General features: G+C 34.4%; 1 protein-coding gene across 1 annotated transcript in view; it reads left to right on the forward strand.

Annotated features, from left to right (window-relative positions):
• LOC148946546 (rac GTPase-activating protein 1-like) overlaps positions 1–14724 on the forward strand; it is a 137435-nt gene that overhangs the window by 112844 nt on the left and 9867 nt on the right. Inside the window, exons 10-11 of the mRNA XM_089097037.1 lie at positions 7191–7441; positions 13177–13309. Coding sequence (XP_088953163.1) covers positions 7191–7441; positions 13177–13309 — 384 coding nt within the window. The remainder of the gene's footprint in view (positions 1–7190; positions 7442–13176; positions 13310–14724) is intronic.

The following is a 14724-nucleotide window of genomic DNA, read 5'->3' on the forward strand; positions in this document are numbered from 1 at the left end:
ACGAAATTCTGGCGTAAATTCAATTCCTCCTTCCTTTTAGTGCATCAAAGAATCATTCATTTCCTCCTTCCTTTTAGTTTTCAATTCAATTCCTCCTTCCTTTTAGTGCATCAAAGAATCATTCATTTCCTCCTTCCTTTTAGTTTTCAATTCAATTCCTCCTTCGTTTTAGTGCATCAAAGAATCATTCATTTTAGAGGATTTGTTTTCTCATGGGACTCGTGATTCGTACTGTTGCTTCTCTCCTAACTGCAGATTTTCTCGTGATTTGATGTGATCATCATTATCATTAATCTTCTAACCGCAGTTTTCTTTGCCCATTATTTTCATTTGGTATTTGTCGAGATGCTTGCTGTCGCTTTCCTTCTAGCCGCAGATCTTGATGTGCTTCATTTTCGTGCATCATTACCTCAGACATTCTTCCATACCTTTTGCTTTAACTGTTCGGATTCGTTCAAAATCATCTGTAATATCGCATGACGTCATATTTACAAAAAAAAAAAATTCGCAGCTTTTCCCCAGTCGTTATATTTCTGGTTTAAATGTGTTGTAGCATAATTCAGCAACAGTCAGGAATGTTCTAATGCCTATCTCCTCTGGAATATCTAAGTTCGGCATTGGCATAATTATCGTTTTATTCTTTCGTTTCAAGTCGGAGGGTGAAAAATCATAACGCGTTACTTATCTCATTGTAATTTCTGAAATATCTAAATTACGTAATAACATAATTATCGGGTTATTCTTTAGTTTCAAGTCACATCGTTTGCAATTCAATGCGGTTTTTGCTGTTTTTTGTTCCATGCCTTTTTGTTCAGCTGTTCAGTGTAATTTTGCCCATGTCATAGATACTGAAAACCAATTTCTCCTTCCTGCTTATCCTACACAGACTCAAATACGCCAAACTTACACGTTTCTTCATTCCATTGAAATTTTACTTTGTCTTCTGACTGCAGACCTCGTTGTGCAATATTTTCGTTTATAATTCGGGATGATTTTGCTGTTTTTTGTTTCATGCCTTTTCGTTCAGCTGTTCATTGTAATTTTGCCCATGTCATAGATACTGAAAACCAACTTCTCCTTCCTGTTTATCCTACACAGGCTCAAATACGCCAAACTTACACGTTTCTTCATTCCATTGAAATTTTACTTTGTCTTCTAATTGCAGATTTCGTTGTGCAATATTTTCGTTTATAATTCGGGATGATTTTGATGTTTTTTCTATAGCTGTTCAAAATCTTTTGCCATCTTTGGTAATTTTGCATGTGTCATAGATACTAAAACGACAAGACCATTCCTGGGGAAGAAATGATTTAATTTTTGCCCTTTGAATATATATAAATGTGACTCTCACAATTTAAATTTCTTGCGTGAAATTAATATCTCTTTCCTGTTTAACCTTCACAGACACCATAATAGCGTCATTCCATTCCAGGGTGATCAATAAATTCATGTGTGAATTCATTTCCCTTTTCCTCTGTATCTTTACATTCCCGAAAATAACGTATTTCTTCATTCTAGGGTAAATAAGTCATTGTGGGGTAAATTCAATTTTCTCCTTCCTGTTTATCCTTTACAGACTTACGCACGCTAAACTAACACGTTCCTTCATTCCATCGTAATTTTGCTTTGTCATCTAACAGCAGATTTTCTTGTGCAACGTTTTTCTCTACAATTCGTTGTGATTTTTTGCTATTTCTTGTTTCATGCTTTTTTCTTTAGCTGCTCAAAGTCGTTTGTCATTTTGTGTAATTTTGTATACGTTGTAGAACTAAAAACGATACGTCTACTCCAAGGGGAGTAATTTTGTGTTTTATGCTCTTGAAATGTGGATAAATATGTCGTTACTTACATTCTTTTTTTTTAATTAAGGCTCATAACGCATTTTTTCATAACTTTTGACCTACCTAGATCGTTTTTTAAGGCCAGAAAATCACAGGATCCCAATTTTCAAAAAAAAAGATCGAGCCACTTACAAGAAAATATTTATACTACTACTGACAACTCACTGCAGCAGCAAGCCGTCTGAGGCTAACACGGCTACGCGCGCTCTTTCCATCCCAATCTATTAAAAGCCTTACTCTTTACGCCCTCCCAGGAAGTTACCGCTTCCCTTAAATCTCTACTTACGACTTCCTCCCACCCCAATCGAGAACGATCTGATTTCTGTTTGGTCCTAGACGGTTGGCCGAAAAGCACAGTCTTTGGCAATCTGTCATCCTTCATTCGCAGAACTTGCCCTAGCCATCTCAGCCTTCCTCTCATTATAGCCCTAGAAAGCGGGATTGAACCACACTTTTTGTACAGCCTACTGTTTGAAATATGGTCAGTCAATCGGGCACCCGAAACAATCCGTAGGCAATTTCTTTGGAAAACACCTGGCAAATCTTCCTCTGCTTTTTGGAGCGCCCATGCTTCAGAACCATATTTTACCACTGTCATCATTGTAGCTACCAATATTCTAATCTTGGTTCGGAGACTTATCTTCCTATTCTTCTAAACTTTTCTCAAATGTGAAAAACACCCTGAACCTTGGCTAGTTTGCTTTTAACATCTTCACTGCATCCACTGTCTTTACTAATAATGCTACAAAGGTAAGTGAAGCTGTCCACTTGATCGATCTTTTCGCTACCCAACGTCACCTTTTCATCTTCAGTTAATTTCTAGCCTTAGCGACTTAGTCTTCTAAACATTAATCTTTAAACCTGTTTTAGCACCTTGAACTCGCAAACCTCTAAAAGTTCATTCATTTTGCTCACATTTCCATCTAGAATCATTAAATCATCACCATACTCTAAGTCCAGGAAAGTTTTTCTTGCCCATTTGATTCTGTGTTCTTCCATTGCCTTTCGTGTGTTCTTTAAGATGAAGTCCATCAGAATGTTCTATCTAAATGGGGATAGAACACAGTCCTGCTTGACTTCTGGTTTAATACGAAACCTCATTTTCTGCTTTAACCCAGCAGTGTTATTCTCGTACATAGCCCTAATCACTTTAGTATATTTGTCTGATATACAATATAAGGATAAGACCTTCGCTAAAGCTCTTCTATCAGCTGAATCAAACCCTTTCTCATAATCTATAAAACTGAGGACTGAAATTGTTTGATGATTCAGACACTTCTCAATTATTAACCTAAGAGTGTAAATTTGGTCGACACATCCTCTACCCTTCTTAAAACCGCACTGTTCTTCTCTTAAAAAATATATCTATAGCATGTCTAAGTCTAAAAAGTATCATCATTCTAAATAATGTGCTACCTAGAGAAACCAGGCTAATGTCTCTTAATTACCACACTCACTCCTATCAACCTTTTATACCAGGGTTTAAATACGGTTTTCCTCAAATTGGCAGGTATTTCCCCTTTTCGAAAAATCATATTCGCAATCTTCGGTAACTTATTTCTAACCTCATAACCACGACATTTAAGAAACTCATTTGCCAAACTTTCAGCACTTAGGGCCTTATTTTTTTTTTAAATCCTTTTAGTACTGTCACTAATTCTTCCTCACAAAAAAAGACCTTCCTTCACATTCAAGGTGTCACAAACTTTTTCATTTTTATTTATATCTTTTTCTCTAACTCTATCCCGGTCTAGCATATTTTCAAAATGTTCCGGCTATCTCTCTTTAATTCTTTTCTTATCAGTAGTTGTGGCCCATTCCTATTTTTAACTGGGACAATTCCAAATTGACTACTCCCTCTCAGTTTATTAACCTGCACGTACAATATTTTACGATAATACCATCTAGCTGCATCTCTCAGATCCCCGGCAATTTTATTCGTGGCCTCCAGTTCACACCTCCTTAGTTCATATTTTAATTCTTTCTCCACTTTCTCTGCATTCCTTTTATTTTCATAGGACCTATCCCTAAGATAATTCTTGTACAAGCCCTTTCTCTATTAAATATAAAGCCTTTTCACTAATATTCCAAGATCGTTCCTCACTTTCTTCCCTAAGACATCATAAGCAATTTCACAAATTATTTTCTTAAAATTATTCCATCCATCTTCTACATTGTCAAGTTTCAAACTCTCAAGTTTAGTATTTAACTGTTCCTGAAAACTACTGCTACTACTACTACTAACAACTCACCGCAGCCCCAAGCTGCCTGAGGCCAACACAGCTACGCACGCTCCTCCTCCATCCCAATTTATTCAAAGCCTCCCTTTTTACACCCTCACACGAAGTTCCTATTACCTAATCATTCTTTACGACATGCTCCCACCCCAGACGAGGATGATCATCTTTCCGTTTAGCCCCAGACGGTTGCCCAAAAAGGAGAATCTTCGGCAATCTGTTACCCTTCATCTACAGAACATAACTTAATCATCCCAATCTTTCTTTTATAATAGTCCCAGGGAGTGGTATTGAACCACATTTTCCGTACAGCCTATTGTTTGAAATACGGTCAGTCAGCCGGGTACCCAGAATAATCCTTAAGCAATTTCTCTGGGAAACGTCTAGCAAATTTTCATCCGCTTTTCGGAGCGCCCATGCTTCAGAGCCATATTTGACCACTGTCATAACCGTAGCTTCCAATATTCTAGTCTTGGTTTGCAGACTTATCTTCCTATTCTTCCAAGCTTTATTTAACTGTTGAAAAACACACTGAGCCTTGGGTATTCTACTTTTGACATCTTCACTGCTCCAATCATCTTTACTAATAATACTACCAAGGTAAGTGAAGCTTCCCACCTGATCAATGTTTTCATTACCCAACGTCACCTTTTCATCTTCACTTATTCCTAGCCTTAGTGACTTAGTCTTCTTAACATTAATTTTCAAACCTATTCTAGCAACTTTCTCTCAAATTCTCATCCTGGAGTCTACCAATATCATAACTTCTCAGGAGGTAGTTACCTTTCTGAAATTCCAGCTTTAAATTAACCCTAGTTAATTAACACTACTATTAATACTACTAGATGGTGATCTTTACTTTTAACATCAATAACAGCACTCCTATATACCCTGGTATTTTGTATTTATCCTGCCAGTCTTCGATTTGCAATAATATAATCGGTAAGGCTAGCTATCTTAACATAATGTAAATACCATGTTAGCTTATGAGCCATTCTATGACCAAACACTGTATTGATTATAACTAGATTGTTATACCTACAATATTGCTGCAGTCTGTAGCCGTTACTGTTTTCTTTTCATACCTCAAATTTACGTAGGCTAGGAAACCATTTATCCATATTTCCACCGACCTGGGTGTTAAAATCTCTTAATAAAAAAAATATATATTTCTACCTGGGACCTTTTCTATTTGTTCTTGTAACTAAGTAAAATTCATCTGAGTCACTATTTTCTCCGTCAGTTGTTTCTACAGGGGCATATACTACTATATCTGATATCCTGCACTTTTTAATCTTAAAATGAGTGATTAGCATTCTATTATTAATACCTTCTCAATCTAAACAGGACTTACCGGCCTCCACAATCATCATGAGCCCTACTCGCTGTCTATGAACCCCGTCCTTCCTGCCTGAATAAATAAATTCCAAATCAGCTGATTTCATGTTTCCTACCCCTGGGATATGAGTTTTTGAAACTCGTAATAAGTCCAGTCCGAACCGTCTGAATTTGTCAGTCCAAATGTCAATACGATAATTATTTTTTAACGTCGTAACATTTCAAGTTGCAATTTTCATATTCTCTAAATGATTGAAATTATTTAGGCCTCAGGAAAAGCAATGATCCCAGAACCAGTGCAGAACAGGGAATAACACATCTCCTCAAGTCTGCACCGAAGCGCTTAAGACAATTTAGAACCGGACAGCAAGAAATCCATGGGACCTCCAGTTGAATGGAGGTTTTTTTGCAATCCTAGGCCCATCTTGGCCACAACATGATTTTCCATATTTGGTGATGTTTTTCTATCGACAAGAGTCGAAATCCCGCACAAACAATCTCAAGCCTATTACCTCCGGCTCATTATATATTCATGCCTGCAAATATTGTGCTACTACGGGGAGGCAACTCATAGTAGATAAATTAGCTAGGAAGAGGTTTTTTAGCCCGAAAACGCACACCAAAGCAGACCAAGTTCAGAAGAAATTTCCAGTAATCAGAATCCAGTACAAATGCCGTGTCGTTTACTAGGCTATAGTTTCCTCGAGGGACGACACTCCTCAAGTGGAGAAGAATTTATGAATAAATAAAGACACATTTGCTCGTTTAAATGTATAAGATAAGAGATTTTGACGTAGTATTTAATACAATTTAATAAGAATAGAATGATTTTTGCTATTTTGCTATAAAAGGGTATTTTTAAATATCTAGGTGGGGAAGCAAGTTCTTCCTCTTCTCAAATACGCTCTGGAAAACCTCTTGGGGTTAGTAAAATCACTTTAAAGAAAGAAGGGGGGAAAACAAAGCTACTGAGATAGTATTGAAATCCAAGGATGGCTTAGCTTCAGAAACAAAGCATTGTAAGGTATTCTTCTTTTTCTTCAAAAGTAATGGGATCTGTATTCAAAAGAAGCTCAGTGCCATCTAGCACCTTCGCTTTAGACAAATCTAAAAATATACTAAATATTTGGAATGCATAAAAAGAAGAATTATGTAACAGAAAGTTTGAATTCAATCATTAATAAAACAATTTCAAAACGTGGATATTAACAAAATGAATATAAATTAAAAAAAATAATTTTTATCCATGAATTGATACTGCCAGACAAAATATATCTTTTTTGTTTGAGAAAAGATCTTAATTTTGAAATTTCGCCCCCTGGTAGATAACTCGTTTTTTTTCCTTTTGTTTGCTTATTATTTGTTTTTATCTGTGCTGCCAAACAATGTTTCAGTTTCTTCATGAAAAAAACCCTTCAATTTTGGCTTTAAAAGTATTTTAGAGTAAATACTTAATTATTCCACAAAGTAAGTTTAAATCAGTTTGAACAACAAACCAGTTTCCTTTATGAATTCGTTATTGGTTCCATTTTTACCTTTTTCTTGTTTTTTTCCTATCTGTATTCTTGACTTAATTTGTCATGACAGTTTTTTAGCTTAGAGGTAAACCCAATTTTAGCAAAAAACCGACATTTTTACAAATAAAAAAAAAATTAGTTTGGTTTTCATGATATTTGTGCTGTTCTTTTTTTCTTGATTCTATGTTTTTTTTTTGTTTTTTTTTAGGTTGTTTAATTTTTTTAGATCATTTTCTTAATTATATATTTCTTTTTAGGAGAAATTCTTAAAGGGCAAAGGTGTGCCCAATTTGAAAAATTATGAGATTCCTACAATTTGCTCACTCATCAAAATGTTTTTGCGTGACTTGAAAGACACACTCATTACTTACACTATGTGGTCGCGTTTCGTTGCTGCAGCTGAAACCATGGACGAACTGGACATGCAAACCTTACTCTACTCATGTGTTGCCAATCTTCCAAAACCAAACAGAGAAACGCTTGCATACCTTATGTGCCATTTACATCGGTAAAAATACTTAATATACCTTCACAGAGGTGGCTCCCCCTATTTTTATTATTGTAAACTTTTTTGCCTAGGGGGGTGCACTAAGAAAATCTTAATGATACATCTTCAATGTATCCTTCAGGACATATTCATTAAGGGAATATCCTTACCTTACCTGTTGTGTAGTCATTGGTTAAGAATTTCGACACACCACTTGATTCAGCTGGATTTACAATATTTTAAAATTAGGTTTGAATATGCCGGGCCATTACAGCTACATGCACAGATTTGCATCTCAAAAACATTATTTGTTAGTTTCTTTTTTTCCTTCCTTTATTTCTAAGATGTGTTGTTGTGGATAGTGCGATCATTTTGAAGTTATTCTTAGAATTTCAAGGAATATTATTTATTTTTTGTTTATTTAAAGTTGGTTCTTCACAAAAAAAAAAATGTTTGTTAACCTAAATTCATCATATATATGTTACTGTGAATGTCCGAAATTGGAGAATGTCGACATTCACCGGGGAATGTCCGAAATATCTTTTTAGTCTCCTTGGATTTATTCAGCGTTGCCAGTCAAATTTTTCCGTTTTATGCAAGGTTGATGGTGAAATGTTAGGTTTTTAACCCATTTCTGAGATTTATAACCTAATTTAACCTAATGTTGCATAAGACTGAAAAAGCTGGTTTTCAAATCCAATTGAATCCAAAAAGAGAAAAAAGAATTTTGGACATTCACCGGTGAATGTTTACATTAACCAAATCTCGGACATTCACAGTAAGATATATAACAAACAATGAAAGTTAGTCTTGAAGAATACATAAAAAAGAAACACTAAGGAATGTCACTACTAAGCACGTGGTTACACATCTAAGTACGATCACGGTTCATTTGGCATCATTGTGGGTGAAAAGCTTGGAATTTAATTTCAGTCGTAGCTTCAAATTGCCCTGATAAAAAGTTTATGCGTATATTTATAAAACATATAGTGGGTTTCCTTTAAAATAATCCTAAAATTCTTGTTTTACTTCTTATTTTGTTAGAAAGTAATAATTCAGGATGTAGATCCAAATTTTATCTTTTATATCTTTATCAAAATTTTATCTTTTATACCTTTATCAAATTTTTGTCTTTTATACCTTTGTCAAATTGTTGTATGTTCATATGCGAAAATTGTTCCCAGATGATATATGAAGTTCGGATATGCGAAAGTTGTTCCCAGTCACGAGAGACATATTAGACGGGCGCTGGAGAAACTCTTACCTATTGGGATAATTCAATCCTTTACACGGCAGCAAATTTCCCCATCTTTAGAAAAAAACTATTTGAAAGAATCCGGGGTAGTTGTTTCGAATATTGTAAGTTATCCTAGAGGAAAATGTGAGCAAAATGAATGAAGTTTTAGAGGTTTTGCGAGTACAGGGTGCTAGAATAGGTTTGAAAATTAATGTTAAGAAAACTAAGTCACTAAGGCTAGGAATAAGTGAAGATGAAAAGCTGACGTTGGGTAATGAAAAGATTGATCAGGTGGGCAACTTCACTTACCTTGGTAATATTATTAGTAAAGAGGGTGAGAGCAGTGAAGATGTTAAAAATAGAATAGCCAAGGCTCAGGGTGTTTTTTTCACAGTTAAAAAAAAGTTTGGAAGAATAGGAAGATAAGTCTTCAAACCAAAATTAGAATATTAAAAGCTACAGTGATCACAGTGGTCAAATATGGCTCTGAAGCATGGGCTCTTCGAAAAGCGGATAAAGATTTGCTAGATGTTTTCCAGAGAAATTGCTTAAGGATTGTTCTCGGTACCCTGCTGACTGACCGTATTTCAAACAATAGGTTGTACCGTCTAGGGCTAAACAGAAAGCAGGTCGTCCTCGTCTGGGGTGGGAGGACGTCATAAAGAAAGATTTGAAGGAAATGGGAACTTCGTGGGAGTGTGTAAAAAGGGAGGCTCTGAATATATTGGGATGGAGGAGGAGCGTGCGTAGCTGTGTTGGACTCAGGCGGCTTGGTGCTGCGGTGACTTGTTGATAGTAGTAGTAGCCTTCTTTTCATTCCTCCTTGGACACGTAACAGGATCCTAATTAATAAATATAATATACCTGACATAACATAAAATTTGTAAAAGCTACACAGGAAGCTCTCAAAAACTGCTCTTGACCAACTTTCTCCTTATTGTCGTCTTGTTAAATTTTTCTATAGTTGATATTTTCAATTTTTTCCGAATGTTTTGTATTTTTGCGTGTATTTAATTTCTTTTTAGTCCACATTCTAATACGTATTTTACAGGTTTTTTTTTGTGGGCAATAATTAAGTTATTCTTATTATATATAGCCTTTAAATATAGCATTTATGTTATATATGTATATATAAACAGTTATATATATATATATGGCTTTTGCGCTGTTTATATATATATATATATATATATATATATATATATATATAAAGAGTAGTAAATTTAGAGGATCTAGTAAATTCCCCGAAATCTAGAAAACACTAGTAAAAAGTCATGATTTATAGTAAACAAAACTTTTTTTTTTATTTTCCATGAATTCAGGGAAAAAAATTATCGTAAACATATGACAATTTACAATTATTGCTTTTCTGTTTTACAATTTACAATTTTGCTTGTCTGTCTCAAAGACAGACAAGCAGTCTGTCTATTTTCATAACAAACACTTCACTTCCGGCGTCTAAAGGTCGTATTCCTGCTTCCAGACTGAGGAACGATTGTATTTCATTATGGAATATGTTAGTGGTGGAGATCTTGCGTTTCAGATTTTACAGAGCGGTAAATTCAAGGGGCCAGTTGCGACTTTTTATGCAGCTGAAATTGCTATCGCTTTGTTCTTCCTTCATTCTCAAGGAGTCATCTACCGTGACCTGAAGTTAGATAATGTGCTGGTGGATCAAGACAGACACATAAAGCTTGCTGATTTTGGGATGTATAAGCTTGGCATTCAAGGAGATAAAAAAACTGACTCAATGAGCGGTACTCCTTATTTCCTTACACCAGAGATGATACTACAAAAGCCGTGTGATAAATCTGTAGACTGATGACCGTATGGAGTTCTTCTATTTCAAATTCTTACAGGAACACTACCTTTCAGGGGCGAAACTCTATTAGAACTTTTTTCTGCAATCGTTAAGCAAAGTATCTCCTTTCATGTCAAAAGAAGCCAAAGATGCTTGCGAAGGGTTCCTCACAAAATATCCAACTAAAAGACTTGGCTGTGGGCCAAAAGGAAAAGATGACATAAGAACTAATCTTTTATTCCAAGATATTGATTGGTCAAAAATTGAAACTAGACAATTCAAACCCCCTTTCAAACCAAGATCTGGTGATAAGAAAAAGGCAGAGAATTTCGATAAAAGCTTTAAAAAGGAGAAGCCAAATTTAACTGCTTTAAGTGAGTCGGAAAATCGTATGGTACAGCAGCTTAGTGGTGATGATTTTGAGGGATTCGATTATGTTAATCCTAACTATTAGATTTAATTTTTTAGACATTGTAGTGAAGTGACAGGGGCATATCTCAAGAGTGAATTTCTGTGAAATGAATTAGTTGAAATTAAATGTTTTTTTCTTTTATTTGCGTTGAAAGGTATTAAATAAATATACAAAGAACCAAAATGTTTTAAATTATACTAACAATAATTACTGCAAAGAAAAAGATGTGTTAGAAGGTCAGATGTAAGATGTTTCAAAGGAGCAAGTTTTTTGGTAAAACTCAAGTCAGTTCTTTGGTGCCTAGGTTTGGCCTTATCAGAGGCATAAAAAAAAATAAACAAAATGCGTATAAACACATTTTTTATGCGTCCATAAGTTTTTTGCCCCCCGCCCCACCTACGAACTAAAATATAGGAGTCGCCCGATGGCCATATATATAGGATTTATTTCCGCTGACACTTGACGCCAATTATTACATTAGCTTACGACCTCAGCTTAATTTAGGGAAAGGTTTTTCTTGTCCTTTTCTTCTTTTATTGTACTTTTAACACGGGGTAAAACTACCAATTTTTGGTTGCAAGAGCATCAGACATCCTCCAGTTATATACATATCATTATCTTAGATCCCACTTGGCTGGTAAATTTTAGAACAATTTTTCGCTAATTTATTCACATGGTAGTTGCCCGTAATAGTGGGTAACATTCAGAAAGTCCATTGAACATTTAAATGTCTAGTGCCCTTTTTAAGAGCCAAGAGTGATTCGAGGACAGCTAGCCCCCCCTCCCACGCCAATCGACTCCCTAAACAGATCTAATCAAAATTTCGAGATGTCCACTTTGTTTGGCATATTTAAAAAGTCCAGTTATTATGTCTCTTGGGATATCTCCCCCCCCTGGGATATCACATTAGGAAATTAGTAGTAGTAGTAGCAGTTCTATTATTATTACTACTGCTACTTCTACTACTTCTGCTACTGCTACTACTACTACCACTACTATTACTACTTGTAAAGCTAGGGGTATTAAGGTGAAATTTTCAGGAAATATTGAAGGGAGGTTGAAACAAATTAAAATATACTATGTCCATATAGGTTGCAAAAATAAAGTGTCAGCAATGTCAAAGGAACTACCTAAGGCTAGGAACCGCATGAAATTTTCAAGGTTTGATGAAGGAGATGTTGATAAATAAAAAATGGTACTATCTGCAAACTATTGCTACTATTCTACTAATGTTACTACTACTGCTGAGGCTAAGAGTATATTGAGGTGAAACTTTCAGGGAATGTTTAGAGAGGTCTTGATGTAACCAAAAGTTACTACATGCTGCTAGTACTATACTTCTACTACATATATACAGAAACTACCCTACAGAGGAGGCTAACACCACAGATAGGGCTAACACCCTACCTGTGGGGCCTAAAGACCAGAACATAATTTGCATTTACTGAAAACAAAATACATTTAAAACATTTTTTTCATAAATTTATTAATCCCAAATTATTCAGACTGTCAGGAATGAGAATTTTATGTATATACATATTTGTATATGTATATTTAATTATCTCTTTTTTACAATACCGAGAGGTACCATTTGTAAAATCCGTAAGACCGCATATATATATATATATATATATATATATATATATATATATATATATATATATATATATATATATATATATATATATATATATATATATATATATATATATATATATATATATATATGTATATATATATATATATATATATATATATATATATATATATATATATATATATATATATATATATATATATATATATATATATATATATATATATATATATATATATATATATATATATATATATATATATAGACCTAACACATTTTGTGTAGTTTCTCATTATTCAAATAAAGACTGCTTACATTGTCTTTGTTGCTAGTATTTTTCGTATTGGATCTTTACTCAAACTGTAGTTTTTAATTGAAATTAACTGCATCCTCAAAGAAGAAGCAGAAAAAGATCAAATTATTTAGGAATTTAAGACAGAAAGACGGAAAATTGTGCTAAAGAGACTGTTTTTTACTTGACGAAACTTCTACTTATGAAACTAATCTTGCTAAAAAGAAGTTGTCCACTCAGTTTAGGTTTCTGTGGGATTTTTTATTTTTCACTTCAGCACTTTTTGTTTTTTCTATAAAAAAAAATGATGGTTACGTGAGAATTTGTCGAAGAAACTAAGCAACAAGGTTCAATTATCTTTAGTTTCCAGATTTCTTTGGATTTGATTTCAAGGTCGCCTCTTCTTTTGTTTTCCAGTGTTGCCGAGTCCCCTGCTTGTCAAATGCCTTTGGATAATCTAGCCAAGGTCTTCAGTCAAACAATTGTTGGATATTCTCAACCTGATCCGCCCGGCAAGCAAGTCTTTGCTGAAACAAAACAAGCGAAAAACGTATGTGAATCTCTGTCTTAAGCTTCCTCTAATTATCTCTGTTTTTATTCCTCTGTTCTGATATCTCCTCTGTTACCAGTTATCTCTGTACTGTTCCTCTAATTATCTAATAATCTCTGTTTTAAATCTCCTCTAATTATGGTATTTAAAATAAGAGAAAAGGTTGCTAATGTACACGATTAACTGGTTATCTTTGGTTTGGCTCTTTAGCACTTATGGGAAAGTCTATTTTTCGTTTCTAAAACTTTCTATATAATTCGAAATAATTCGTGGTAACGAACTGTTAAAAAAGGAATTTTGATAACAATAGATACATCAAAAGAATTGGCTTTTCATGCTGTTCCAAATATATAAAGTTGATTAAGTTTAATATTACCCATCATAAGCTACGAGCTTTTATACGAAATAAAAAGTTATTTGCCCTTTTTAAGTTAACAAAAAGATTGGAGGGCATCAAATTTTTGGAGTAATTTTCTGTGGGGAGAGGAGAATTTTGCGTGGGCAGTAAAGTTTCTGGAATAATTTTTCAGGAGAGAAGAGGGAAGGAGGGAATTACCTGGCATGATTTGGAAAATAGTCAGAAATTAAATTTTTCAGAAAAATCAGGTTTTTTCAACTAAAAGTAATGAGCGACATTAAAATTTAATACGAACAGAAATTACTCTATATATGAGGGGGATTGCTCCTTCCTCAACCCCCCATTCTCTACGATAAAGCTTAACTTTTTTTTGTCCTGATTCTTTAGGAAAGACTATTCAAACACAAGGACGTTTGATTTTGAATGAGAATTATTTTTAGAGAGATTTAAGACTTTAGTGTAAATAACATGGGTCGAGGAAGGGCCCCTCAAGCCTGCAACAGCCCAGAGTACCAGTGTGGCTAAAAAAAAGTGTGTTGAATATTTCGAGAGCGAGTTCAGTAGACCTAACAAACGCACAGAGGATTTTTTTGAAAAACAGCTAGACCTTTGTCTTTTCCAAAGACCTTTGTTGTTGTTTTTTCAAAAAACAGCTAGACTTGAAAGGTGTACGCCAAGGAACCCGCCTTTTATAAATTTTTTTTTTCAACAATTGTTTTACAGGTGCTCAGGATAATTTTAATTGTACATTTATCTTCAAAGGAGTTGATCTCTCGTTAGTCTCGTTAGTTACGGATGACTTCATTTAGCCTTGAATGTGATAACACCTTTTTTGGATTTTATCAACTTGAAACTCGGTAGGAACCTAAATTAATTCAGTGACCGGAATTAGTTTTTTGACCATTCTTTCATAACATTTTATACGGATCAAAAATGTTGTAATCTACTGACCTAATTTATGGACATTTATATACACTTTACAAAAATAGATTTGTGCTGATTTCAATTTTGCGTAACCATAATTGACAAGCAGAAGAGGGGCAGTAAACCCGTGGCA

Source organism: Artemia sp. Qi Xiang Cuo, chromosome 11, assembly GCF_049724085.1.
Source record: "Artemia sp. Qi Xiang Cuo chromosome 11, ASM4972408v1, whole genome shotgun sequence".
NCBI lineage: Eukaryota > Metazoa > Arthropoda > Branchiopoda > Anostraca > Artemiidae > Artemia > Artemia sp. Qi Xiang Cuo.